Consider the following 26,034-nt stretch of genomic DNA (forward strand, 5'->3'; position numbering starts at 1 on the left):
GCAGAAGGTTGCCAGGGGTGCCAACAAGCAGAGCAGAGCAGCCCAGATACAAACTGAGAACTCTAATTCAGCCTCTTCCCACACACTCCAGTCAGCAGCTTTTTCATCCTACACAGCAGAGTCTGGACAATAGGGAAAGACACCTTAAAAAGTAATCAGGGAGAAAATGGCTTAAAAATCCCAAACATGCTTTTCCCTTTACAAGTAGAAAGATTACTTAGGATGTTTTTTTTCTAAAAGATTTGAAATCTTTTTCCCTCCAGTGTGATGGATCTGTAAGTAAATGCACTTGTGCTTTATTAAGTCAGTGAAGAATTTATTTGTCAACAGTTCAACCCTGACTAATTTTTGCTTGAGCAAACTGTTGAGGCAGAAAATGAAATTAAAATATTGCACCTGTGATACCACAGGAGAATTATCCCTGATCCTGCAGCAGTTCTGTGTCCATACATTAGAATATTTATCAAGGTAGCATAAATGCAAATAGCAAAGATGCCTATTTCGGATGGGAAAATGAAATGGATTTACAAATCAGATCCCAGAGCACTGAAAAAGCCGGAAAGCTTTCTTATGAATTTCCAAGATGCAACAAGAGATTTATGGAGACTGTGCCATAAATTTTAAATCAATTAATTAAGGCTTTGCCCAGGAGCATGGGGAAAGATGGTGTAAGACCATACAATTTAATAAAGCATGGAAAAGATTAGAGATAGAAAAAAAGGACCATGTTCAAGGGAACAGTAAATTCACCAGAGGAGAGTGAGTCCTGAGAAACCCTGGTGAAATGAACTTAGAAAAAATTAGTGATGGCATTGGAAGGAGCAAATAAAAGTTAGAATGCTGGCAAGAGATTTCAACAGAAGGTTAAAAAAATAAAGACATTTTCATCTAAGAAGTGCTAATGGAAAAAAGCTTTTCAATGCAAGCACATATAATTTTGGGAAAGTGTCCCTATCATAAACTGAATATATTCCACAATATGTTTGGGGAAAAGGTTTTATGATTATTTCACCAAAGAATAAGCAGAAGCTTCTGCTTTGTGGAGAAAAAAAAAAAAGGAAAATGCATGGAAATAAGAGCCTTTCATAGAAAGCTTTGTATTCCTCCACAGGAGGTTGAGAAACAAAATTCAACCTTTTTCAGGCAACATCTTTTCAAGTCTTGGTTGGTGTTTTAAGCACCCTACAGGGCAGAGATACAATTTGTAGAAGTTTGTTTGTGTCTCTACAAGATCTCTTCTTTCATGAATGCATAAAGTATATACAAACACCCTTAAACCTTCTCAAAAATAACCCTGGCTTGGAGGACAGCACTTTTGTAGCAAAACAAACATTGTGTGAGCCTAACTTGTAGGGCTGTGAGTCTGTATTTTTTGGAATTAAAGGAACCAGGTTTTACTGCTTTTGACTGAGCAGGTTTTGTTGTACTGATGTGCATGAAGAGCTGGGGGGAGATTTCACCCTGATAATAAACCAGCATGTGAGCCTTCATCTCAAACCACACCACAGCATTTAAAGTAACTTCACAATTCATCAGCTTCACTGGAGTGTCAACAGAGGAAGCTCATCACGGCTTGAACATGGAGCAGTACTCCTGGAAGCCAGATCTGAGGGGTGAAGCAGGACTTGGAGTACAGACAGAAATACAGAGACTTATGTCAGTGTTTCTGAAGGGATATACAAAATCAGTGTGTATTAAATGCACATTTACCTGTCTCCTCCTCAGGCCGGTGAAGCTCCTGGTCCCTTCCACTGCTCCCACCTGGAGAGGCACCAAGAGGGCAGGTTTCACTCTTCCCAGCCTTTTGCCCTGTGCAATGAGATGCTGCTCTGTTCACTGAGCTGCTCTCTGAATACAATGCCAAAACTCTCCCAACTTTTCTAACACTCAGATCAACTCTAATAGATATAAAAACATTGATATATAAAATACAAAAATATAGCTTGCCATGATTATCTTCCTCTCCCATCTCTCCAAGTCAACAGCTCTACTAAATCCTTTCCTCTACTTATTCCTTATTATTTTTTTTCCTTTCCTCTACTTATTCCTTATTATTTTTTTCCTTAGCAATAATAATCTAGGTCTCCTCTGCAATATATTTCTCTGATTTCTCAGGTGTCCCTTCCCCTCTGCTGGATCACTTGTTTCAATGGCCTCTGCCAGCAGCACAAGCAAGCACTGCTCATGAGGTAATCCTGCCATCAGCACACAGACACGGCTAACACATCTCCAGGCTGAGAATTTCTGTACTTACTCCCTGGGTGCAGGCACATCACACATCTCCACTGCTTTGGCAGTCATGGGCAATTGGTTATTCCTTGGAACATGCTGATAGTGGATATTTTTTCAATTGCTACTCAGCAATTACTGAGAGGGTTCAATCCCTTCTACTCACTGTTTTCCTTGTTAATACTCTGGTATCAGTTGAACAAGCTGACACATCTGACACTTTTTCCTCATCCATTCAATTTCCAGAGTGTCTGTTCAGTTGAATGTGTCCTTCCAGGCTCCTGTCTTCATCAGCCACTCAGTCCCTGGCATCATCTCACTGCAACTTAAAGGCTTAGTCCCTTGCAGCTGAGAATAAAAGAAGTTTCTCTTCAATTTTATCAAAGAAATTATAAGTAATTCATAACTAAGATAATAAAAAACAAGACAAAACATTTTCCCTCAAAGAACACAACAGCTTCAATAAATATTCTCAGTTTAGGGAAATGAGAGTGGTTATTTTTTCTGTTCTCTGATAAATTCATTAGCCAGGAATATTTTTGTGCTCAGATGAGCCATGCAGTTACTGGAAGATGGAGCCATGCAGTTACTGGAAGATGGAAAGGCAGGCTGAGGGACAGCAGGGCTTTGCCTGGTTTGAAGCACTCAGTTACAGCCACACACAGGGTACAAGCACTGCCAGGGATAGGTTAACCAGGCTGAAACTGAAACTCTTCAACAGCACAGCTGGTTTGGTTGGCTCAATCAAAGCTGAAGCTCTGACAGATCTATAAAACAATGGGCAAAATCCTGGTGGTGCTTATGCCAATAATGGATCTTTTATTATCATTTATTCCCTGCAGCCAGGACAAGATTACCTGGCTTCAAGACAACTACTCTGTCAAAAAAGCACAAATAATATAATTACCATTAAGAACAGTATAAGAACAGTCTTTTATATTATTTTAGTTTATATTTAATCTAAACATAGCCCCATACATCTATGCTGAAATATTTATCACTTCTCTTCTACCAAGACACTGGACTATTCTTTTTCTTTCTCACCTTATTCTGTAAAATCCTTTAAATCACAGCTCTCAGGATCACAGGAGCAGCTGGCACCTGTAACAGGACTGGAATTTAATCACTAAAGAGGCAAGGATAAGCTCACATCAATCTTCAAAAAAAGAGAGACTCAAAGTGAAGTTTACAGCAGATATCCCTAGTGCAAAACGGCACCAACAAAGCCATAAAGGAACTTTAATGAAAACAAAATTAATACTACAGCAGTTATTCATTGACACAACGTTTTATGAGACAACAGAAGCAGGGAGGACAAAACAAAAACATAAGATACTTGGAAGTTCTGGTTAAATGCTTGTTAAAATCTGCCACTGAAATTAGCAGTGCAAATAAATAAATAGCTTAAAATAAATCAGTTTTCAGTCACAGATTCTATCCAAACACATAGTTCTCACCATCAGACAGTTGAACTTTACATCTGCTGAGGAAAACTATGATGATAACCCAATAAACTCTTAATTCCTGGCCCTCAGGACAGTCAGGAGCTTTCAGTCATTGCACAGGAGTGTATCAAATAGAATATAAAAAATACATATGTGAACCAAGTGTGTCACAAACCCATTGCAATCTGTAGACACTACAGAACGATGAAATGACATCCAAATTATACAAGGATATTTTACTCTACGTTTTCATTTACAATGAAATGTAAAGTAGCAATGTAAAAGAATCTTAAATTGACTGCCAAGGCAGCACCAATGTCCCATAGGTGAGGCAAGGGGTGACAGAAGAGAGCACTGACATTTTACAGGCTGCTAAAGGATCCAACCTAATCTCAGCTGGAGTGGGAAATTCTGAATTTCAAGGCCTCATTTATGGAATCTCAGTGTACCAGATCAGATCACACTCACCTCCCCCCAGTCCCACACTTGCAAACATACCTTGGCAATTTTGCAGTTTGGCCCACTGAGAGCAAAAACATTTAGAATTTGTAAGAATATCAACCTCACTTAGTATGAAGCCTAAAATAACAAAGCACTGGCCCAGCTGTCAGACAGCAACTAATCCCTTTTGAAGATGATGGACAGACAAAAATACAAGCATGTCCTCAGAGAAGTGTCTGGTCAAAAGATCATCGTATTCCATTGACAGTCTTCCATGAAGTCCCAACAGGCTCTGGATCAGGCCCCTGTAACTCTCCAGAAAATGGCAACAACGCCCTTTCAACCTGAGAGTCACATGCCCAAGCATGACTGGAAGTTCAGTGCAGTTTTACTCTACAGACCACACCTCCTGCATCTGCACTCTCTTGTACAGCACTTTTCCAGCCTCTCCATTTTCCAGCAGAACAATGCAGTTTGCAGGGCAGCAAAATGGCATTGAAATTTGTACCCAGGAATGAACCTGTAAACAGCACAGTAATTATGCATGCATTGACTAATATGCTTCCTGGTAACAAATCTGAACATGCACGTAATGTTTAAACCTTAAACCTCTTCAGAGTCATGTTCTGGATAACTCTTTCATATTCCCTTTTTTTTCTAAAATGGAACTGCATTTCAGTCTCCATCTTTCCTGAACTCAGCTCTGAAGCTGCTCTGTCCTCAAAGATGCAGAAAGTAGATCTTACAATGTCATCCCCATGTCAGCTGTCCCAAAAAGGTGCACATGCTCTCCATAGTTCCTGTCTCCATGCATTCAGCTGTGCACAGTCCAGACACACAATAAATGGAGCAAGCAGCAGTTGTTTGGTTTATCTAAAGTAGAAGGCAAACAAGCCCTACATTAAGTCAGGAAGCAATTTTTTTCTCCTGGAAATCACACAGTAATGTTCATTTCCAAAGTCTTACTCCTCATAATTATAAAATAAATATTACATTTTCTCAGTCACTATCCCAACATTATTAGAGTCCACACATCATCTTCCCCCCTCATTTCAGCATGCAAAGCAGCAAACTCTTTTAAATGGCTTATTGAGATGAACATAAAGAGAGCAACATCTCCATTCCCAACCCCCTTGTGACGCTACTGTCCATTTCCTACTGCAGAGTGCACAGTAAGCTCAGAGCTGAACAGGACCAGGTGCCTTTTCAAATTCCTTTTGGAAGCTGGCTGATCACAGAACTTGACCTCGATGTTGCCATCACTGAATGCCTCCCTCATGCCTTCGTCCGAATCCGTGGGATTTTTCTGAGATGCACTTGGCTTTTTCCTCCTCATGGTCATTCCTGAGTTCCCAAGCTGCCTGCTTGGGGATGTGTTGTCTTTCATAACGCAGAAGCAGAGGGCAGACAGAAAATTTTTCTTGAAGTTCTCATTCATGAAAGCATACACAATAGGGTTACAAATAGAATTGAAGAATCCTATTATCTGGACAATTGCAAAAATCATTTTGATTGTCACATCATCATACTCCTTCTCAAAATTACCTGCAGAGAAGAAGAGAAATATGTTCTAAGTAAAGAAGGTCATAAATGCTTACTACTTAGTCTGTTTATATCCAGTTTGGCATTAGATGTTTTTGTTTAAAATCAACAAAAACCCATGCTGGAAGCTCTTAACATTAGTAATTGAGTTTTCTCAACAAGATAAAATCAAGATCTATCACACAGTCCTGCTTTGTATGTAGACAGTAACAGAATCAAAAGAAAGAAAATTTATGAGCCAAAAAAGCTGACTGGCTGAACTATTGATTTATCTGCTAGAATCTTTTTTGTGTCAGAAGACAAAGGAACGCTACTTGCCTTTAGCAAGTAGAGTACAACTAGTGAAAAATTCCTCTTGTTCCTGCTCATAGGCTGCTCCAGTATCCATGGAGGAGGTGGGAGATGAACAGTGCAAGACCCCAGAGAATAAGGCAAATAGCAAAAAAGCCAACACAAAAGCATTAAGGGCCTTTCCAAGCCAGTTTTCAGCAGAGAGCACTGAAAAGCTCCAGCTGGATTAATTGGATATCATCACTGTGATGTCCAGTATTTATATTTCCAATATGCCTACCACAATAAAAGGGATAAATATTTCATTTTAAGTGTAACTCAAAACAGTTAAGTTAAATTAAATATAATTAAAAACTTCAAGATGTTTTATGCTCAGAAATAACTTTTACCTTCCAGCCAAGCCCTTTTGGCCTTTCAGCAAATGAGGGCAACATAACAGACATGGTAAGAAAAAGCATCTACACAGACAGGCTCACCCCTCTAACACTCCTGGTTTTCCTTAAAGCAGGACATCAACCTTTGCTATCTGAAGGTATTTCAGAGCTGAATGCTGTAGCATCATTAGATTTTCACAATCTGAAGTCCCATTAACTAATAAAAACCCCAAAACTCCAGACTTCATTCTATGAGATATGGCAGGTACTCACTGTACTCCATCATCATGTGAATCACATGGAAAGGGGCCCAACAGACTGCAAAGAGAAACACCACTGTCACCATCATAACAATTGCTCGCTTCTTCTTCCTGAAATTGCACCAAGAATTCCACACTGAGTCACTGGGAACTGGCTGGCAGTTACATATCTCTCTTCAAGTTACATCTGTGACTGTGTTCTGATGGCTGTAGATTCAAATAAAACCCTCAAGGAAAGCTCAGAAGTACACAATCCCCTTGGAAAGAAAAAATGCATCATCGTATAAATCTAGCACTTGATTTCTCTTTTTTGGGACAGCAGAGCACTTTGCAGCATGACAGTAGCATGTCTTGCAAGGCATTTTCAACTCTATTCAGAAGGAATAATAAAAAAGTCAGGAATAAAGCTTCCTAGAAGTCAAAGTTCCAAGTGCATTTTGCTTACAAACCTTGATATTTTAGACATTTCACTCCCGTGAATGGTTTGAAGAACTGAAGCGTCTCCCACTCGTTTCTTAATCCAGAGTTCATAGCCAATTTTAGTGTACAGAAAGAGCATCAGCATCAGAGGCAGAAGGAAGAGTATGACAAGAATAAAGGTCGTATAGATCTTCTGATAAATGGGACTGGCCCATTCTTCCAAGCAACAAACATGCACTTTTTCATATAGAAAGTCATATTTAACCTGTAACAAATGCAAAGAAGATGAATCAATAAGGTGTTTTATTCCAAGTGTAAATCCCAAGCACATTCAGATATTCCTTGCTCTTAATGGAACAACCAAAATTCAACAGATTTTTCAGAGTGACAAAAGTCTTTCAAGCACTTGTCCAATCAAATACTTGGTTCAATCCAAATTGACAAAAAGAGGCAGGGAGATGCTCTGATTTGGACTTCAAAGGAGACCTTGGCTACATGCTTTGCAAGTAAAGATGGATGTATGGAAACCTCACATTAGCCACTTGAGAAAACAAGAAAATTATCAACATTCAGATTCACAAGCAGCAGATTCTGCTAAGTCTTCTGCCTAACCTCCAAACGTGTGTGGTAACTCATCAACTATAATGAGCAGCTAATTAATTCTGAACTAAGCACAGCTCTTCCAGATGTTGGGGAGCATTGTGTCATCCTGAAACAACAATCTAAGCCCTCTATTCCTGTGTGCCAGTGCAAAAGAAATCCACAGTGGAAGTCACAGATGTAATTAACTCTTCTTTGATGTAATTAGGGAGAGCAGCCATGACTAGTCCCATACTAGTACATGCAAGCTCTAATCCTCAGCCTTTCCCAGGCTGGCATACAGAACCAAAGCTCCACCTCCCTCCCTTATCCCCCTCTAATTTCACAGGAGTTGATTCAATTTCACCTAAAGGTAGAGGAATATGCAGCAAGGACTGAGTTCAATAAGCAAACCCCCATCTGACCTAACTTACCTCAAGGCGCTGCACATACCACATGGGCGACCCAACAATGAGAGCCAGCACCCACACTATGCCTGTAAACAAAGACATTTTTTCATGCTTTGTCCAACAAGCAGGATTTGCTATGAACAGCTTAAGAGCTTTGAAAAGTCAGGCAAGGTAGAAAACTGTAGCAAATAATAAAGTTTTCTACGAGGCATTCATCAGTCAACACATCAATAACAGCATGCTCTTTTGACATCAGTTGTCTGTCTCTCAAACCACCTCCATGTATTGATATTCCACAGGGAAAAGCACTTAATCTGCACAAGGAGTATTAAATAAACCTCATTGTGTAACAATGAAAGGGTCATTTCCCCGTGACACTTTTTAATCAGTGCTTGCACATTTTGAACTTTTCTTTAAAAAAAAAGGTGGCTAAAGGTTCATCTTTGTTAAGTACATTTTGGACTTCACATGCTAAGTCCCTTGTGAGAGCTTTGGCTAGTGAATACTTTACTTGTAGGCACTATCCTTGAGCTATTTTATAAAGGTCAATTAACTCTGCCTCTGAATCACTGGTCATATCACTGCCGTCTGTGGATCCACACTGAAGATCATTTCTCACACACAATCACTGGAGATGCCTAAAATCTTACCAAGCATGGTGAAAGCTCTTTTATTGGTGTACTGCCACTTCATTTTTAGTGGATGCACAATTCCCTGGTGTCTTTCCACAGCAATGCAGGTCATGGTAAGAATCTCAGTTACAATAGCAGTGGACTGGACAAATGGAACCATCTTGCAAGCAAAGGCACCTGCAATAATCGGAAAGTAAGGCATGCAACAGCTATTAACTCCATTACTAAAAACAACAGACCGAGATTGTTAGATTTATTGTAACATCTAAACTGCTGAGTCACCTATTTAAGCCACTTGTCAAATGCAGCTCTCCATAGCCATTCTTTGTTGTAGACATCTGCAAAGCCAAGATTTCTAAGGACATATTCACTTGTAAGTGTCACCAGTCTGACACTTACCCGTATTTCACTTTTGACCAAGTCTTCCATCATCTGTTTTCAAACACCTCCAGTTACAGAGCCATTTATTATTTTTTCATTTTGGCAGACTACTCTCCACTTTATGAAGGTCTGAGTGTAACCTGTTTAAAAGTTGACCTTTTCTGCTGTAGCAAACACATTCCCTAAGATGATTTCCATATCACTCTATCTGTACACTTCAGCATTTAATGCATCATCCTGTCAAATGAGATTTATAGAGGAGAAGGCGTAAGAGGAAAAATTTAACTCCATCATCCTTCTGTTCTCCGTCTCCCTCTCTGCTGATTACCAATTTATGTCAGTGCCACTTTCCAATCCAAATGCAATTTCCTGCCTGTATTTTCTAAGTTCTACAGGTTCCTATTGTGTTTATGCAACTTCAACTTTTATTGCTGACACAGCTTTCCAAAGTCCATATTCAATTTTTAATGTATTAGTCATTCTCCATTACCCATTCTCAAGTCCTAACCATCTTAGAAAGTCATATAAATAACTCTGTTAAAAAATCTTACTTTAATGCCCTTCCCAATCTACTTCTCTTTTACCCATTTTTTGACCCTGAGATGATTTTCTCTGTACTTCCAGAGTTCCCTTACACTCTCTTACAGTTCAGTATTACCTATTCTTTTCAGCAACCATCAGGGTTATTTGTCCTTACCAGACTATTATTTATACCTTACTCAGATATAATCCATAAACCCAAAACAGCCTAAGAAGTATCTGATCCAATTTTCAGTCAGGCTTTAAGATGCTACAGACACCTCAAGCAGTAACAGCACAAAAAAGAGAAAACAAACAGAAAACTCTGAAAACTTAATCCTACCTTCCATGAAGGGAACAAACCAACTTCTGCTTGATGGACCAGGCTAAAATCCACTCCAGTTTACAAGAGGGAACTGGTTTGCTACTGGTCTTGCCAATCCTAGTTGCCCCAAAATCCCTTTTTCTGTGGCTCCACGAAGGGAAGGAGAAGACAAACAGCAATGGGTGGAAAACAAGCACCTTTCAAGCACATATTCAACACCAGCAGCATGATGGATGTGCACACAGATCTGGCTTAAGCCAGAATAAAAACACATGATGCAGCCCTTTCAAGTTCCTTGCATGAAATCTTAGCATTTAGCCAGTAGGAACTGCATGGCTGAGGATGCATTGGGCTGCATAAATACATATACCCAATATGTATTTTTCCAGAGCATCAGGGAGAGCAAGACAAGACATCCTCACATCTTCTGTCAACTGCAATTTATAAAATAAAATTCCCCCTGCTCCTTCCTGGGCATCAGTAATGCCTAAGGAAACGTCTCATGAAACAGACATGATATTTTACTAACTCAGCACCTCATCAGCTTCTCACTACACCCAGTACAGAATGTGCTGCACACACAGCACCAGACCCACTCTGTCAAATTCACATCCTTTACCCAGGGGGCTTCAACTTCTGTTGTGAGTTCAAACCAAAAGCAAGCTCAAATCCTACCTACTCTGCACACAGCAAATGGTCAATGTAACCAAAGAGCTGGTTTGCCATTTTGCATCACTAAGTTAGAAGGGACTCCTGCTACAAATAAACAGAAGAGCCAAACTTGTTAATGAAATGTTTAAGTTTCTGTTTCACTAAGGAAATAAGTTCAGGTCTGAGTGCTGAAGCTGGAGGAAAACTGAAAAAAAAAATCAAACAAACACAAAACAAAGCTAAAAAAACAACTCAAACTTTCACCATAGGCTATTTCTTACAGTTTGAAAAAGGCCAGACTCAAACCCACTTGAACTAAACCTGCCTTACAGGATTGCCCTGTAATGCACCACTCCTCCACTGAAGTCCCAACATCCCAGGGCATTCTTAGGAAGCACAGCAGTACCACTACTACTCAAGTAACAAAATGAGACTAACTTCCAACATCAGTCTGGTGGAATTTCCAGCTGGTACCCAGCTACTAAAGAACAAAGGGAACACCCCAAACTGGGAGAGAACTCTCAAATTCCCAGATGCCCATTGTTTTTTTTTTTACAGATGTCTTCTCATTTTCTTCCCAGCAACCACACTGTCAAAGAGCACAGACTACCACTCACTATGCCTTGAGCTGAACTCCCAGGAGAAAAGGCTGCAAAAAACCCCTCTAATTTATCTTTTTGAAGACCAACACACAAAAAGTAAGCAGTTAAACTATACAGAAGTAGCTAAAAGTAAAAGTCTACAAAATGCCTGCAGGTCGAGCCTACTGAGCTGGACAAGTGCCATTAGCACTTCCAGAAATGGGAAGCAAAAGGATATTTTCCATTAGCTGGAATACAAACACCTGCTCTGAGGCACACAGCACACATTTTGGGGACTTGGAGGCCACAGCAAAACAGCCACAGAGTCTTTTTATAAACAAGAAACATGGTTTTCCAAATGAATAATAGGTAAAAGCTAGTCAAAAAGCATCTATGTATCAAAAGTAAAACCAGAACAGAACTTGAGCTTCCCTGAAGCTTCTAATGCCACCATGCACAGGGTCTCTAGGTGTCACTGTTATTAACAATAAAATATCCCTTCAGGGCTCTGGTGCTTGCCCTGAATTGGAACTCACAACACAAATGCTTCCCATTATCTGAAATGATGAGACCTTCAAGTGCCTTGAAATTCAAACATCCATCACGGTTAAGACTGTTGAGCAAGGAAGCCGCCCCTCCTTCACAGAAGTATTTAAAACAGATTTGCTTAGGAGCAAAAGAGAAAAAAATAAACTTTTCAGGATGTCCGGGCCACCTGGGAAAATTCAATGGAATTCTGACATCAACACACCTGAGATCCATCCACCATCCTTACTGTGTTTGAATGGCATTTAATCCTGAGTCCTTGTACTTGGCAAAATAGTGACTGTTCTTCACATCAAGCCTCTTCTTGGCTTTTCAACCCACAGTTTTATTTATAAATCTATAGCAGCCATTCCCAACTGCTTAGATAATTACTAGAGACTTTCTCCAGATCTTTCAATACTTGAAATTATATTACTCTTTTTTTTTTCAAATTACAAACATTAACAGGCCTTTACAGATGGAAAATGAAATTTACTGTGAAATAAGATAATTATTTCAGAACAACGCATGCACATTTCACTTAATATTTAATCCATTTGTGTGAAACAGGCTTCACCTGCAGCAAGAACAAATTGATACAATCCCATTCTCAAGTGTCTGTTAGTTCAAAGTCTACTATGGAAAAAAACTGAGAAAAAAGTGGCAAATTTTATTATAAGGAAGACATGGTAAGATTCGAGGAAAAAAAATTAATTATGCTGTTACATCATAGTAAACACAGTGAAATTAAAATAAGACTGAGATAGGCAAAACCCCAGCTGTGTCAAACACATACATTAAAACCATTTCAAGCAAATTTTCACATTCATATTCAGACTTAACACAAAGAGAAGATTTTACTAGCTTAAATCTTGGTTAAAATCCAGCTGGTAAAAATGTGGCTGTTTGGAGCATGGTTTGCAGACTATATGACTAACAGACAAACACAAAGAAGAAAAGTCCACTTCAGTGAGGTTCAGTCAAGGTTATTGAAATTTCACTCCATAAGTTTTCCCAGTGCTGGGTTAAAGGCTAAAGTGCTGGGATCACCTCAACATCACTGGAACTGTGTTAATTTCTGCACTGGTGGCAATACAGAAAAGTGTTGACTCTTCTGAATAATTTAAATAATGATAACACTTTAATTAATACCTTAAGTATGTATCAAAATTAAATTATTTTTTATTTTAAATTTTTTTTTTTCATAATTAAATTCCCACGCTGTTAGGCTTTCAGAGAACACTTCCAAGGGGCTGCTAGTCAAGACAGCACTTCAGCACCTAAAACTGGCCACCTTCAACTGGGAAAGAAAATCATTTGCAGCAGAACATTGGGAATGAAAATAACTAATTGCTTCTCTTTTTCAAGAGGCTAAAAGTAATCCTTATGCATTGCTTGCTAAAAAGTGCACTGATTATTCAAGCAGTGAATAGTTTTCCCAACAATAACAAGTTCAGAGATTGCAAATGTAAATGTCTCTCCTGTAAGCATTTTATGCCTTCATTATGGACACTGTGCCTGGAACTGTGATTCAGTCATTTCAAATATCACTTCTTTCATCAGGGCTACAAAAGTAAAAGCCTGAAAGCATTCTCTGATAAATGTTAAATTGCTCCTTCCTCTGGTAAAATGCTGTTGATCTTGCCCTTGCACTAGAATTTCTGCCACAGCTTGTAATGAGCTCTCTCCACCTCACCTGAAGCAGAGTAAATTGATTTTTCTCACATTTTATAACTTGGGGCAGTCAGCATCACACAGATGATAGCCCTAAGGGTGTTGCATACCTGGGCAATGCCTTGTTTTACATCAGTTCTTGGTATAGATGCAAGATTTAGTTCTCATCCCTCAGCAAGGAATTTTAAGTGTTCTCACACGTACGGGAAGTTCTGAGGTAACACACTGCTGGACACGTGACAATTAGTAAGAAAGTATGCTGGATTTTCATTCAAAGCTTCCCATGACATTACAGCTATTTCAGCTGCAAATTTTAAACTGGGAAATTAAATAATAATCATATGCTGTCACTATTACACTCACACAGCTACACAGATTCTTAGAGACATCAGAGAATCAAAAGCAGGACCAGTTCAAATCTGTTTTTAGCCAATATGGTGCTGCTTCCAATGGTTACCCAAAAGAGTTAAAGGGTCTGCGCTAATGCTGCTTGATCATCAGGCAAAGTGAGGCACTCTGACATTTTTAACTGCAGGTGAAGTTAAGAGCGTGTAAGTGAAAATACTATGGAAAAAGTCACAGCTTCAGCTACTCTGAAACTGTGGCAGTTCTTTTGTTTGCATTACAGCGTTTGCAGTCCTCTCCTCCCGTCTCCCATGCTTCTGTGGGTTTCAGCAGGGGAAGCAACAAACATATGCAAGCATGGAAATAAAGAACCTGTTCTAAACTGAGCACAAGTACAAAACACACACATCCCGGTTCGCATCACCTAGTACAGACGCTTGTTTTAGTGATGCAAGTAAATCGATACAGAAAGTGACTAAAGGCTCAGATTCCCAGATCAATTTCTAGCATCAAGTGTCTCAGGATGCACCACTTCATCCACCAAGGATACATCACAAGTGAAATCACCTTTTTCATAACAGACTTGGATCTTGCACTACTCAGTGATGTTGCACTACAGTGGATGAGAACAAGATTTTTTCAGACTCCAAAATGAAAGGCAAAAGGCACATTAAACCAGTTAAGCCAGCAAGGAAAAGACTCCTCCAGGACTAGCAGGCTCTGATTCACAGTACAACTTTAATCATCACTCACAGTTCACCATGTCAGCATCAGGAACCAGATACCCTTGGGATACCATCAGTTCATGTATTTGTTTTCCTCAATTTTACTTCACACCCCCCCATCACCAATCCATGCTAGTACTTATTCTGTCCTCCCAACACTGAGTTAATTCAAGGTAATGATTTCACCAGATCAAAAGACCTATGCATTCACTGAAAATGCTCTAGCACAGCTAAGAGAGCAGGCAAAAAACACAGTAATCCCCAGAGAACAGTGTACTTCAGCTGCCCAAATACTGAATATCTGAAGAGATTTGCTGTAACTATGCTAGAGCTTTTACATTCATTGCTTCTAGATTTCGGTCAGGCACCCTCAGTAACAGAGTGTAAATAAAGACATACATATTTTTCCACCTGTTCCACCTGCCCATGCCCTATCTCCTCTAATTCACCCCACACAGAGGCTTCAGTTGATTCTGATCAGATATTTGGTCAAGCTGACAAATCAGACCTTTCCTTAGGAGAGAGAAGAATCACAAACCTTATCTTCCCCAAAACAGCTCATAAGAAAAAAGCACAGTTGTCCTTACTATCAGTAGTCCCAGGAGCTTTGGATTCATCACTTCTCATTGAAGTTTCTGTAATAAAGCCCATTTCTCACATGTGCTCCAAGTCTTCTCTGACCTGTCAATTCCCACAAAGCATTCTAGTCTGTGGGAAGTTATGGAATTAAATCTCCATGTTATGACAATCTTCACTGTTGTCTCCAAACAACAGAAACACAGTAAGCCTTGGAAACTGAAGCATCAACGTGTCACTTGATCAACATCTTTAGTGATCACTCCAAAATATTGTGAAAAAAATATTTCAATTTGTGGTTGTACAAGATGCTGTCTGCTACTTGCTGCAAAACCACCCCTTTTATTTTTCCACTTATAATTGTCAAACACTGTTTAAAGAAATGAAAACCAAAAAAATAAATACCATATACAATTCTACTGCACCTTTCTCTGCTTGCTCTTTACTGCTTTGGAACTGGGATGCATAGAAAAGGAAAAAAAAAATCCTTCTTTCCAGGTATCAGGGAAGCTTTGCCAAAAGGTTCTTCACATCAACAGGATACAACAGAGCTCCCAAGAATAAAAAAGAATTTAAAAAAATTTTAAAGATGCATTATTTCTGCATAAATTCTACACATTCTCCCAGTCATTTGTTCCTTCAAGGACATTCTTTTTCCTCACAAAATGTTAAGGAGGACTACTGTCTCCGAGCTGACAGCTGTCAGAGGAACTTAAGCTGCATAAAGATTGACACCTCACTTGCCAGACAGATTTCATTACTTAGCAATAAAATGAAGGAAAAAAAAAAAAAAGGAGAGAAAGTAGTACGGCAAGACTCCACACAACGAACCGCTTCCCACACGCACACCGCAAATTTGAAGGAATACAAGGCGGAAAGGGCACTGGGTTATTTGAACATAACCTGAGGCAGGGATGGAGAGGGCACCCCTCACAGGGAGCGGGAAGGGGAAGGGTCCCTCACTCCTCACTGAGGGCAGGAAGGGTCCCTCGCTGAAGGCAGCAAGGAAGGGTCCCTCAGAGACGGGGAATGGGGAACGCCGGTCTCGGCTCCCGTCCCGCAGCCCAGCCCGGGAGCGGTGGCCCGGCCCCGGCACTCACCGCCCAGCCAGTTGGAGGAGATGTTCTGCAGCATGGTGAAGGGCACGCAGAAGAAGGCGATGAAGAGGTCGCTGAGCGCCAGGGAGCAGATGAAGATGTTGGTGACGGTCCTCATGGCTTTGCTGCGGGTCACCACGTAGAGCACCAAGCAGTTGCCGAAGAGCGCCAGGGCGAAGATGAGAACGCAGATGAGGACGAAGGCTATCTTGGTGCGCCCCGGCAGCTCCGGGATGTACACCAGCGGCTGCAGCCCGTAGAGAGCAATGAACTGCTCCCGCGTCACATTGTTGTCCCGCAGGAGCTGCGCGAACTGCTCCGGGGTGATGTTCAGGGACCGCATGGCGCCCGCTCTGGGACCGACACTCCACCCTCCGCCGTCTCAGCGCCGCCGCCCGGGCCCCGCCATGGCCGGACCACTGCCCCTGTGGCGGCGGCGAAGGGAGCGCACAGGGCCGGGAGCGGACCGGGAGCAGCCCGCGGGCGGCGGCGGCTCCGCCCGGACACAAACTTGGAGCGGCGGCGCCGCCCGCGGCCGCGGCGGGAGCGGCAGCCAATCAGCGCGGGGTGCGCGCTCGCCCCGGCCCCAGCGCTGTGGAGCGGGACGGGCGCGAGGCGGCTGTTGTGAGCGGGGAGCGCGCGGGGAGCCCCTCAGATCGCCGCCCCTCACTGCAGCGCCGCTCTCTCACAAGCCCTCACAGCGCTGGGACTGCCCTCACAGCAGCGCCGCTCTCACAAGCCCTCACAGCGCTGGGATCCCCCCCTCACAGCTGCGCCGCTCTTTCACAAGCCCTCACAGCGCTGGGACTCCTTCACAACCTCCCCTCACAGCGCTGGGACCCCCTCACAGCATTGCATCCCATTCACTGGTGTCTCCCCAGCCCAGGCTCACAATGCTCAAGGTAGGTGCTGGCACTACCATATCAGCCTCTCCTCACGCTCGGATCAGGCTGAGCGGGAAAGGAAAGAGATGATGCTGTGGGGAACATGGCCTCTTGTGTGACGGGAGGCTCATGCCACCCACAGCAGGTCCCGCTGGTGCTGATTCATGCCCATCCCAAACAAGACAAGCGTAGGGATTTTATCTGCCCTGCCAGCCCCCTTTGTGCCAACGCCACTCCCAAAACACTGAAACAACTCCCCAAATCTAAAACAGAAAAGTTCTCTACACTTCACTGAGAGGACAGGAGGCTCCTGAAGACCCCTTTCTCAGCAGTACAACCACTCTCGCCAAGGGAGATGTGGACCGGATTCCATCCCACACAACCTGGCTGGCAAAGCAATGCAGGTAAGATCATAAAGGCTAGTAAGGTGCATTCAGCTAAGTGACTTAAAAAAAAAATAAAATTAAAAGCCTCTGCAGTTTAAATATGAATAATAATAATGGCTAATGTCTAACAGAGGGACCAAGTTGAAAATAGGCATTGATTTCTCTTCCAGCCTAATTTAAATTGCCCAGTACAGCTTTCTCACTATCACAGGTAATATCCCCTTTGTAAGATAGTAGATTGAATAGCAACAATTTGCTTTAATCAGTCACATAAGAAATTACCAAAAAGTACTCAGACAAGGCAATAACAATATGAGAGCCTGTCTGGCAACACTTCCCACCCTCACAGAAATAGATGTTTCATAGGGAAGTCACATCACCAAGGAGAATGCTGCAAAATTACATTTTGTATTAAACGGATGCTCCATGGCCTGGGTACATAAATTTCCTGTACAAGTGAACCTCTAGAAAAGAATGAAGAAAAGTCTAGCCAAAGCTGTTTTTTGTAGCGTTTCTGGGATGCCAAGGAAAATTGAAGAAAGATTTCACCACCAATTCATTTTCAGCAAAAAAAAAAAAAATGCTCAACAATACCAAAGGTATTTTGTGTCATCTTTGAAAAAAAAAAAAAAAAAGAAATTCTGTTAAGTGGAAATCAATGGAGAGAAGTTCCAATGCCTGCACTAACCTGTGCTGCTTCAGTCCTCCACGTGCTGACAGCCCTCACTCTCTCTGGGTGTAGGTCCATGGCAAAGACTGACTTTATTATCCCATGCTGAGAGGAGATGTCAGTTTCCTTGGGTGCAGCATTGCTATTTTCCTCTTGAGATTAATGCCATTGGGGTCTGTCTCTGACAGACCTTCTAAGTCTTGTTCTGAAAAGCAAATGCTCATTAGACTGACTCAGATACTGACAGCCTCTTTCACATTTCCTTAGGCCTGCCTTCTTGGCTGGAAAAGTTGGTCTTTTATTCCCATCATGATCCTGCTGAGCTTATGCTCTGTATCACACAGTCAGTCTTCTCTTGAAATCAATTTTCCCAGCACTTTCCCTTAACTACACCAGGTACAGCCTTAAGCCTCCTTCATGTCCTCTGTTCATAAATCCTTCCCTGTGCTTCTTTCTTTTCCCTCTTCCCCCTCCACTTTGTGCTGGTAACAGCACCCTCATTTGGGAGCTCTTCTGTTAGCACAAGCCAGATGTGTTCCTGCAGATTTCATTCCTGTCAGAGAAAAGGGCCAAACCTGGAGGCCAGTCTGTCATCCTGGACTGCAGTGTTGTGCTGTTCATTGTAAAAAGCATCCAAGTGTGTCAGGAACAAATAAATGGGAATAAGCTCTCACCTAAATAGTGCAGATATAGCCTGACTTTATGGTTAGCGTGGACATTAGTTTTTTCATATATCCTTGTTTTATTGCTATGATTGCTCATTACAAGTAATCAAACAGCATTAAAATGAACAACATCTGAATGGTTATTCCAGAGAACATAAATTTTGAAGCTGTAGGCAATGGAAGGATGCCATTGCATCTAGTGCAGGTTTAGCTGGAGTTTTTGCAGGCAAACAAAGGCACAAAGCAGATCATTTTACAGATAACTTTTCTTGTTAGTACTTACCTACATGGAGAAGATAAAAGTAGGATTTACAGAAACTTTCATTTTCTTTGAGCATTATCCATCCTCTTAGCTGAAACAATAAGAGCAGAGACATCACACAGGTTGTAGGGCAAATCACTGGTAACTGCATTTCCCCACTCCTTGACTTGAATTAAATTGTATTTGGAGTTAAAAGGGTTGAGTTACAAAAGGTGACCTCATCTCAAACCTGTTGAAATTACTGAAATGAGTTCTCTGCTTCCCTGGGCCACAAATAATTGGCAGGTTGTGCAAAGTGTTTACTCTTCAGGGCAGCGCCTCATGTTCTGCCTTATCCTGCACCCGCTGCTCCAGCTTTTGATGCAGCCACAAAGCAGAGCCGTGTGGGGCTGCCCTCACTCCCCACATGGTGAAATCACCAGCCATGTAAAAATGTTTTGTCCAGAACTGGAAAGAGAGGCTGTGTAATTCTTCTTAACCAAAAAGGGATAAAAATGCTTTGTCAAACAAAAGGGGTTCATTTTCCCTAACTGACACTCCTAAGGCAAAGATTTGAGCAACTTCCTTGCTTCCTTGCTCATCAAAATACATACATACACACATACCTTGATTTGTCCTGCATGACTGCTTTCAGATTTTAATGATGATATTTCCAAATTCTTATCAGCAACCTCCAAATGCACTTCTGGTACCACTGAAGTCTATGGAGTGCTGATATTTGTAACAACAGGACACAGGTCATACCCTTACATAATCTGCAATAACAAATTAATCTCTGCTCTAAATTTTTAGTAGCCTGTACATGATAATAATAAATTACAAGCACTGTTCTGTTCCTTTGACAATTATTTATTAAACTGATGCATTTATAAATATAAAACAGGGTTTGAAAAAGCCCAAAATCTTCTGGTAAATAATTGATTATATGGAAACAATGCATTTCTCATTATTCTTAGCTGCAAAAAAAAAAAAAATAAGCCTCCTACTAATTAACTGACTAGAAATATTTTACTTCTGTGCCTAGAATCCCAGTGGAAAAAACTTGCAATTTTAACACAGATCAAATCTTGGATAATTCTCCTTTGGCTTCAGAAGGATTGCATATTCTTTGGTCACAAACTGACAGGCTGATAAGCACAGAAAGGTGTGACATGTGTGTTGTACCAGACTGCTTGTATCAGAACCACTCATTGATTGCTTCGTGCCACCATGTGCTAATTTGTTTTTTGCCTATGTGATTTATCTGCATGACACTTCTCATTCAAAAGATGCTGTGGATGTTCTGCAGACTGAGAAATCTGTTAGTCAGTGAGGAACCTCTTCTCTGACAGAGAGGAAGGAAGCTGTACTTGCACTCTGTTTCCCCTCCAACAGCACGCAGAGAGATCCATGTCTGGCAGCTGTGAAAAATGGGTGACAACAACGAATGTGCCTTCACAGTTTTGCGTAAGTTTTGACAACTGAGCATGAAGTTTGTAGAAACTGTGAACAGCAGACATTTGGAACTCTGATAAAGCACATACTTACTGCATATTCCTAAACCAGAAATTTTAAAACATTTTCTCCCCTACCAAATCTCTACTCATGCTGTCTAATTCAGGCAAAAGAGATGGCAGAATTAAAAAAGAACCCCTTTTCTCCTCCTCTTTCCTTCTCTTGACACATGAAAATACTTTGGAAGAAGCAATTCAGATCCACGGTACCAACTTCTAAACAGCCACTGCAACTAATGATTAGTAATCCTTCCTGGCCTTGGATCCTTTGGCAGATACCTTGGGGATCAACTCCCCTCTAATCCAGATCAGTACCACAGCCTCTAGGATGAGTCTCTAAAGCAATGGAACAGCTTACCATCATCATTAGGTAATTTTAGACTAAGTCAGAACTACAGTGCCTCTTAAAATTGTCAAAGCAGCCTCTGAAACACAAATTTAGATAAAGCATTTGCTGTTCTTGAGCATACATGTTTAGAGAGAGCACTGAGGCTAAAACTTCAACTTTAGATTTATATGCTTTTATACACTTAACCAAACTGTAAATTAACTTGGAAAAGAGAAAACTCAACACTAATTGGGCTAGAATTTTATTTGGTATCTAAGGATACAGCTCAAAGTTGCTCTTACCAGTGTATACTTAATTTTGGCTATTGCCTCATCTTCATACATGGTTTACTTTCTATCACTTGTGGAGACAGGCAGCTTCCACAAAGCAGTATTTATGAAGAGAAGCATCAATCCCTAAAGCAGAGGAGCACACAGTTACAAGGTATGTTGGAGTGGCTGAACAGAAAATAAATTTTGTTAACTTGAGCACATCGGCGTAACTCCTAATGTTTTGTCTCCCACTGTGTGTGTGTGTGGCTGTGCTGATAAACACTGCTGGCTGCTAATATTTCTTCTTGTGAAGCCTCGTGTCTCTGCACCTCTAGATTTAGGGGTCCCCACCGAGCTTTATCACTCAGCCCCTTCTGTCAGTGATATTAATGCACAGTGTGTGCATGGTGGGGTGCAGGACACAAACCTTATAGGGCTTGCTGGTCATGCAGCAATTAAACACCAGAGAGCTGCATACATCAACTGGTCACTGTTTTAGCCTGGGAAGCCCAGCCTCACCAGGCTGCAGGTACTCCAACAATTCCCTGTGGGAGCCTGCCACTGTGACACCTGTGAAGAACTAACACAGAGACTCACTTGATGGCTTAGAGAAAAAGTAGCCCCTCAGTCCAGTGCAGGCTCTTACTCACCCAAACCAAGACTTTGCTGCTCAGGCTGTTCTGACATTGTTTGATTTACAGTTTCTATCCCAAATTGTGTAGCTGGCATGGACATTGGTTCATTGAGCAAGAGCCTTCTTAAATCACCTTGAGAAACTCTTCCCTTCCCTCAAAAGGAGCACATTTCTCATAGCTCCTGGTGCATGTGACACTTACCTCCACTTACTTTGACCCCACCTTCTGACAGCCTTCTCTTGGGCTTGTTCCTTGGGTTTTCTTCCTACTGCAAAGAATACTTTTTTAAACAGAGTCTGTGCTGGACTAGGACTTATTCTTTTAGACACTTTGATTCCTGCTATTTGTCATCTCAACAATGTTTAGTGAACTTGTGGAATCAAAAATAAGCTGCAGCAAGCACAATGCTCGAAGGAAGTAATTTAATGTAGTTGCTTTTTCAATTTTCCTTCCTTTTCTCCCCTATTCCCTTTCCTCATGCAGATGAAGCAAAACAAGAAAATGGTCAATATTTTTACAACTTTAAAAAAATGACATATAAAATATTTAACTTGTGATGGTTTGGGTTTTTTTTGAAGAGTGAGTTTAACTTTAAAAAAATATCTAGTCATGATGTGCAAGTAGCATTTGATATACATGCCAAAATACTAAGTTGTATATTGATTGGATTTTTAAGTTCCTTCCTTGTGCTGAGCATCAGTTCATCCTAAACTAAAACTTTTTTATTTCCATAGACAATTCCAATTGGTATTCTCTTTTATCCACCCACACAGAAAACCAGCTATTTTTGCCACCAGTTATCAACTGCCACAGTTTGCCTAGAGATGAAATTAAATTTCCTCATGTTCTGATTTAATACCAAGCCTATACCTGGCCCAGTCCCTTTTGTTAGGAATAATCACAAGTCCCACAGCAAGCAGCGTTCTCCCTGGCCAGCCACAAATCTATTTCTGCTGTTCTCAGAGCATCAGGAGACAATGGCAACAGCACCATGTTGCAAATATCCTCACTCCTTGTAGCCCTCATGTCATTTTCATTTCCTTCAATGATTTCCAGATGACTTGAGCCCAAAAATCAGTTCTAATCCTCCTATAAATCTCATTTCCACTTACAGCAAAAGGTTTGCAAGAGCTACTCCTTTCATGTAAAATCTTTCATCTCCAAATATATTAGCAAGTCTGAATACCCCTTGCTTGTTCTGTCACTTCAGGTAACCATTTTTGTAGCAATTCTAAGACTTTGGTTGACTGTCACACAAAGCCTTACCTAATTGTAAAAGGCCAATTACCTGGCACACCTTTTAGCTGTTGCCATTCTATTTATCTTGCACTGGAATTAATTTTCCATCCAAGAGCAGACTCAGTCATTTCCAAATTATCATTCAAGAAATAAAATATAACAGTAATTTCATTTTCTGCTAGTCCAAGTCTCATTTTCTTCCTTTCTATTGATGCTAATACCAAGCTTTGTCATTTGCAAAATATGGTGTTAAATATCTGTACTGCAGTGACATGGATCTTTTCCTTCTCAAGTAGAGACCTACTTAGCATAAACAAACTGATTCAGTTCTAGATGTCAGCTTAAAATTGAGGGAGCCTTTGGCTCTAAGCCTCCACAGGGACATGCAAAATATGGTGTTAGAGGGATTGAAAAGAGAAGCTGCACTTATGAGAACTGCTCTCAGAATTTAAAATTTAGGTTACCATTAGGATTTGGTGTATTATTATTAAAATACTGTGATATGATGATTATCATACAGTAATGCTCTCAATTTTAATTTCTATTTCTAATCACGAATTTCATGTTGTCAAGTAGAGAGTTCAGCAATTTTCACCTATAATGGCTGTGTGACAGAATTAGAGTCTCTCATTTTCACATACCAAATACACCTCGGGGTAGGTTCTTTTCTAAAGAATATAATGCTGCAGTTCTCTAAGTCAGGTATTCAGTGATACAAATGACTCTAAATTATTTCTGAAAGAGAAATCCCTGTTAGCAAATATACTTTAAAAGGTGAAATGAGCTCATTAAACTTCTGTAAGCAACATAGCAGAATTTTACCTTCTGGCCAAGTGAAAACATTGATTCACCAATAATCTTTTGAAAAGTTCACGAGAAGAGCTTGAGATCTGCAGGAGAGCTCAGGACTGTTTACTGCTGGCAATTTTGTGTGGAATACACATTCTCTAGACAGAGACATAATTCTCTCTCTCAGGATTTTTTCTGGGAAACAATTCTTTTCTCTACTTGCGGCTCCTGCAGCTTGGCACACGTGCAATGTGTTATGGAGATTGTTTACCAAGAGTGACTTATATTTGGGTTCTGGTGATGGTTGTTTGGATTGATTGCCCAGTTAGGTCAAAGCTGTGCTGAGACTGTCTCCAGACAGTCACAGGTTTTTCTTTAGTATCTCTTTAGTATAGTTTTAATATAATATTAGTGTAATATAACATAGCTTATAGAGCAATTGTTGAGCCTTCTGAATCATAGAGTCAGAGCACATTATGCCCTGGCTAGGGGCTCCTTGCATCGATAATTTCATGGCAATGATCCATATTTTGCTTTGGGATAGTGGATTTTGCACTTTATAGCTGCTGCATCTCCAAGAATGGCTTTTGCTTTCTGAACAGATACTGGTAAGTAGTTAATGTATGTTTTTACAAGCTTTAAAGGCTGCATATCCCATGCTCTGGAGCAAAGCAATTGACTGACTCCCTGTTTGCCCTTGTCTTTCATAAACACTTGAAAATCACAACTCCTGTTGGGCCAAATGCCATCAGTAGCAGGTAAACAAGATGCCATATTCACTTCCATGTAATGATTTCTTTTCTATGTTAGATTAATATTTGCAACCTTTTAAAATCCTTTTACAAGTTACAGTGCATTTATAAAGGAAAAATAACTATTTCACATGCAAGAGAGCATTGCTGAGAAATTACTTGGGGAAAAAGCTGATGAATAGAATAAGAAACCTTGGAAATACAGAGCACAACAGAAATAACTAGCAAAGATCAACGTCAAAGTATTAGCAAAATTTGGTAGTATTGTTTCCCTTCCACAAAAGAGCTTTCAGAGTAAATAGAGTGAAAAGAAGGTGGCCCACAGGGAGATAAAGTATCTCTTATCCTTTCTGATGGAATCAGAATTACACTCTCAGACTTGTTTTCACATAAGAGTCTTCCTACTGTGATTCATCTGCACTTTCTCTGAGAAGGTAATTAAAACAATCCCACTTCTATACAAGGTTTTCAAAAACCATCTGATGGCTTAACAAGTACAAGTCTCAGTGAAAGGTAGCACCATTTAGGAAGCCCTTAGGAAATGGCTACTCCTACCCTTTTTGATGTGGGAGTTGGCTTTGTCATGATTTGAGCAGCAGCTGAATTTGTCCCTCTAAACTCCAGGGGATTTTCTTACATCCAAGAACATTCCATCACCCACACGTTTGGTTGGATTGGCAGCACCTTCCTAATTAAAAGATAATCACAATATTTCAGAAAGGATTAAAACAAAATCAGTTCATGAAATACCCTGTGCACCACTCTATTTCAAACAATCCACATGGTATTCAAGGATAAATCCCAGAGCCAGCAATGTGGGGCTCCCATGAGAGCTAATGAGGCTCTTGGGCTGTAAGCTGGGTATCATTTAAGCATTCTTTAATACTGTTGTGACTGGTGACCTTGCTACAACGCTATTTCACCATGGTTTAGTTAGATGTGATTAATTCCATATAACCCTTATTATTCTAAATTAGATCATCTTGCTCTGAATGAGCAATTTCTTTCTTTCAATTAGAATATTAAATCATACTTCTTCCTTTCTCATGTTTTGCATAACATTCGCTAGACGGGGTGCTATCATGTGCTGCACAGCAAGAGGCTTGTGCTAGCACATTCCTGCTGCTTGTAGTGCTCTTACCACCTGCTGTCCCCAAAAATAAAATTTCAAGAAGAGGATGTATGTGCAAACACACAGATTTCAAAGTACAGACAGATTCCAGGGTGTAATTATAAATAAATTGTTTTAGGACATTTAACTGAAAGCATATTAAAAAAGCCAGGATTAACAGCATACAGAAGCAATTGACTTTTGGGCTTCTAAGGGTTTGGGGGTTATTTTCCACTTAGCTAAAGATGATGGTGATGACTTTGGGGACAGGCTGGCTAATTTATTTTCAGTTAACACATCTCCATGAATCAAATTGTCACATAACACGACAAAAGGTTAACAGTAGGAAAAGGTACAGTTTGTCACACAGTCACAGCAGATTAATGAGGTAGTCACTGGGCTGGCAAAAGCACTGGCAAGCCGAACACTGAGGGGAAAGAACAGAGTGGGAAGAGATGGGATCTCACTGCCACAGTCCCTGTGGGCAAAACAAGGGTTTATCTCCCCCTTCAAGCAGCACTGGGTT

General features: G+C 40.7%; 1 protein-coding gene across 1 annotated transcript; it reads right to left on the bottom strand.

The window, feature by feature from the left end:
* Window positions 1–3,594: 3,594 nt before the first annotated feature.
* On the bottom strand, window positions 3,595–16,365 carry QRFPR (pyroglutamylated RFamide peptide receptor). Its single transcript, XM_058804065.1, has 6 exons — window positions 16,026–16,365; window positions 8,642–8,800; window positions 8,016–8,077; window positions 7,032–7,267; window positions 6,596–6,693; window positions 3,595–5,660 (listed from the first exon to the last, which is right to left on the bottom strand). The coding sequence occupies exons 1-6, from the start codon at window positions 16,363–16,365 to the stop codon at window positions 5,257–5,259; spliced, it is 1,299 nt and encodes a 432-aa protein (XP_058660048.1). The 3' UTR covers window positions 3,595–5,256.
* Between the last annotated feature and the right edge of the window lie 9,669 nt (window positions 16,366–26,034).

This window comes from Ammospiza caudacuta, chromosome 4 (assembly GCF_027887145.1).
Source record: "Ammospiza caudacuta isolate bAmmCau1 chromosome 4, bAmmCau1.pri, whole genome shotgun sequence".
Taxonomy (NCBI): Eukaryota; Metazoa; Chordata; class Aves; order Passeriformes; family Passerellidae; genus Ammospiza; species Ammospiza caudacuta.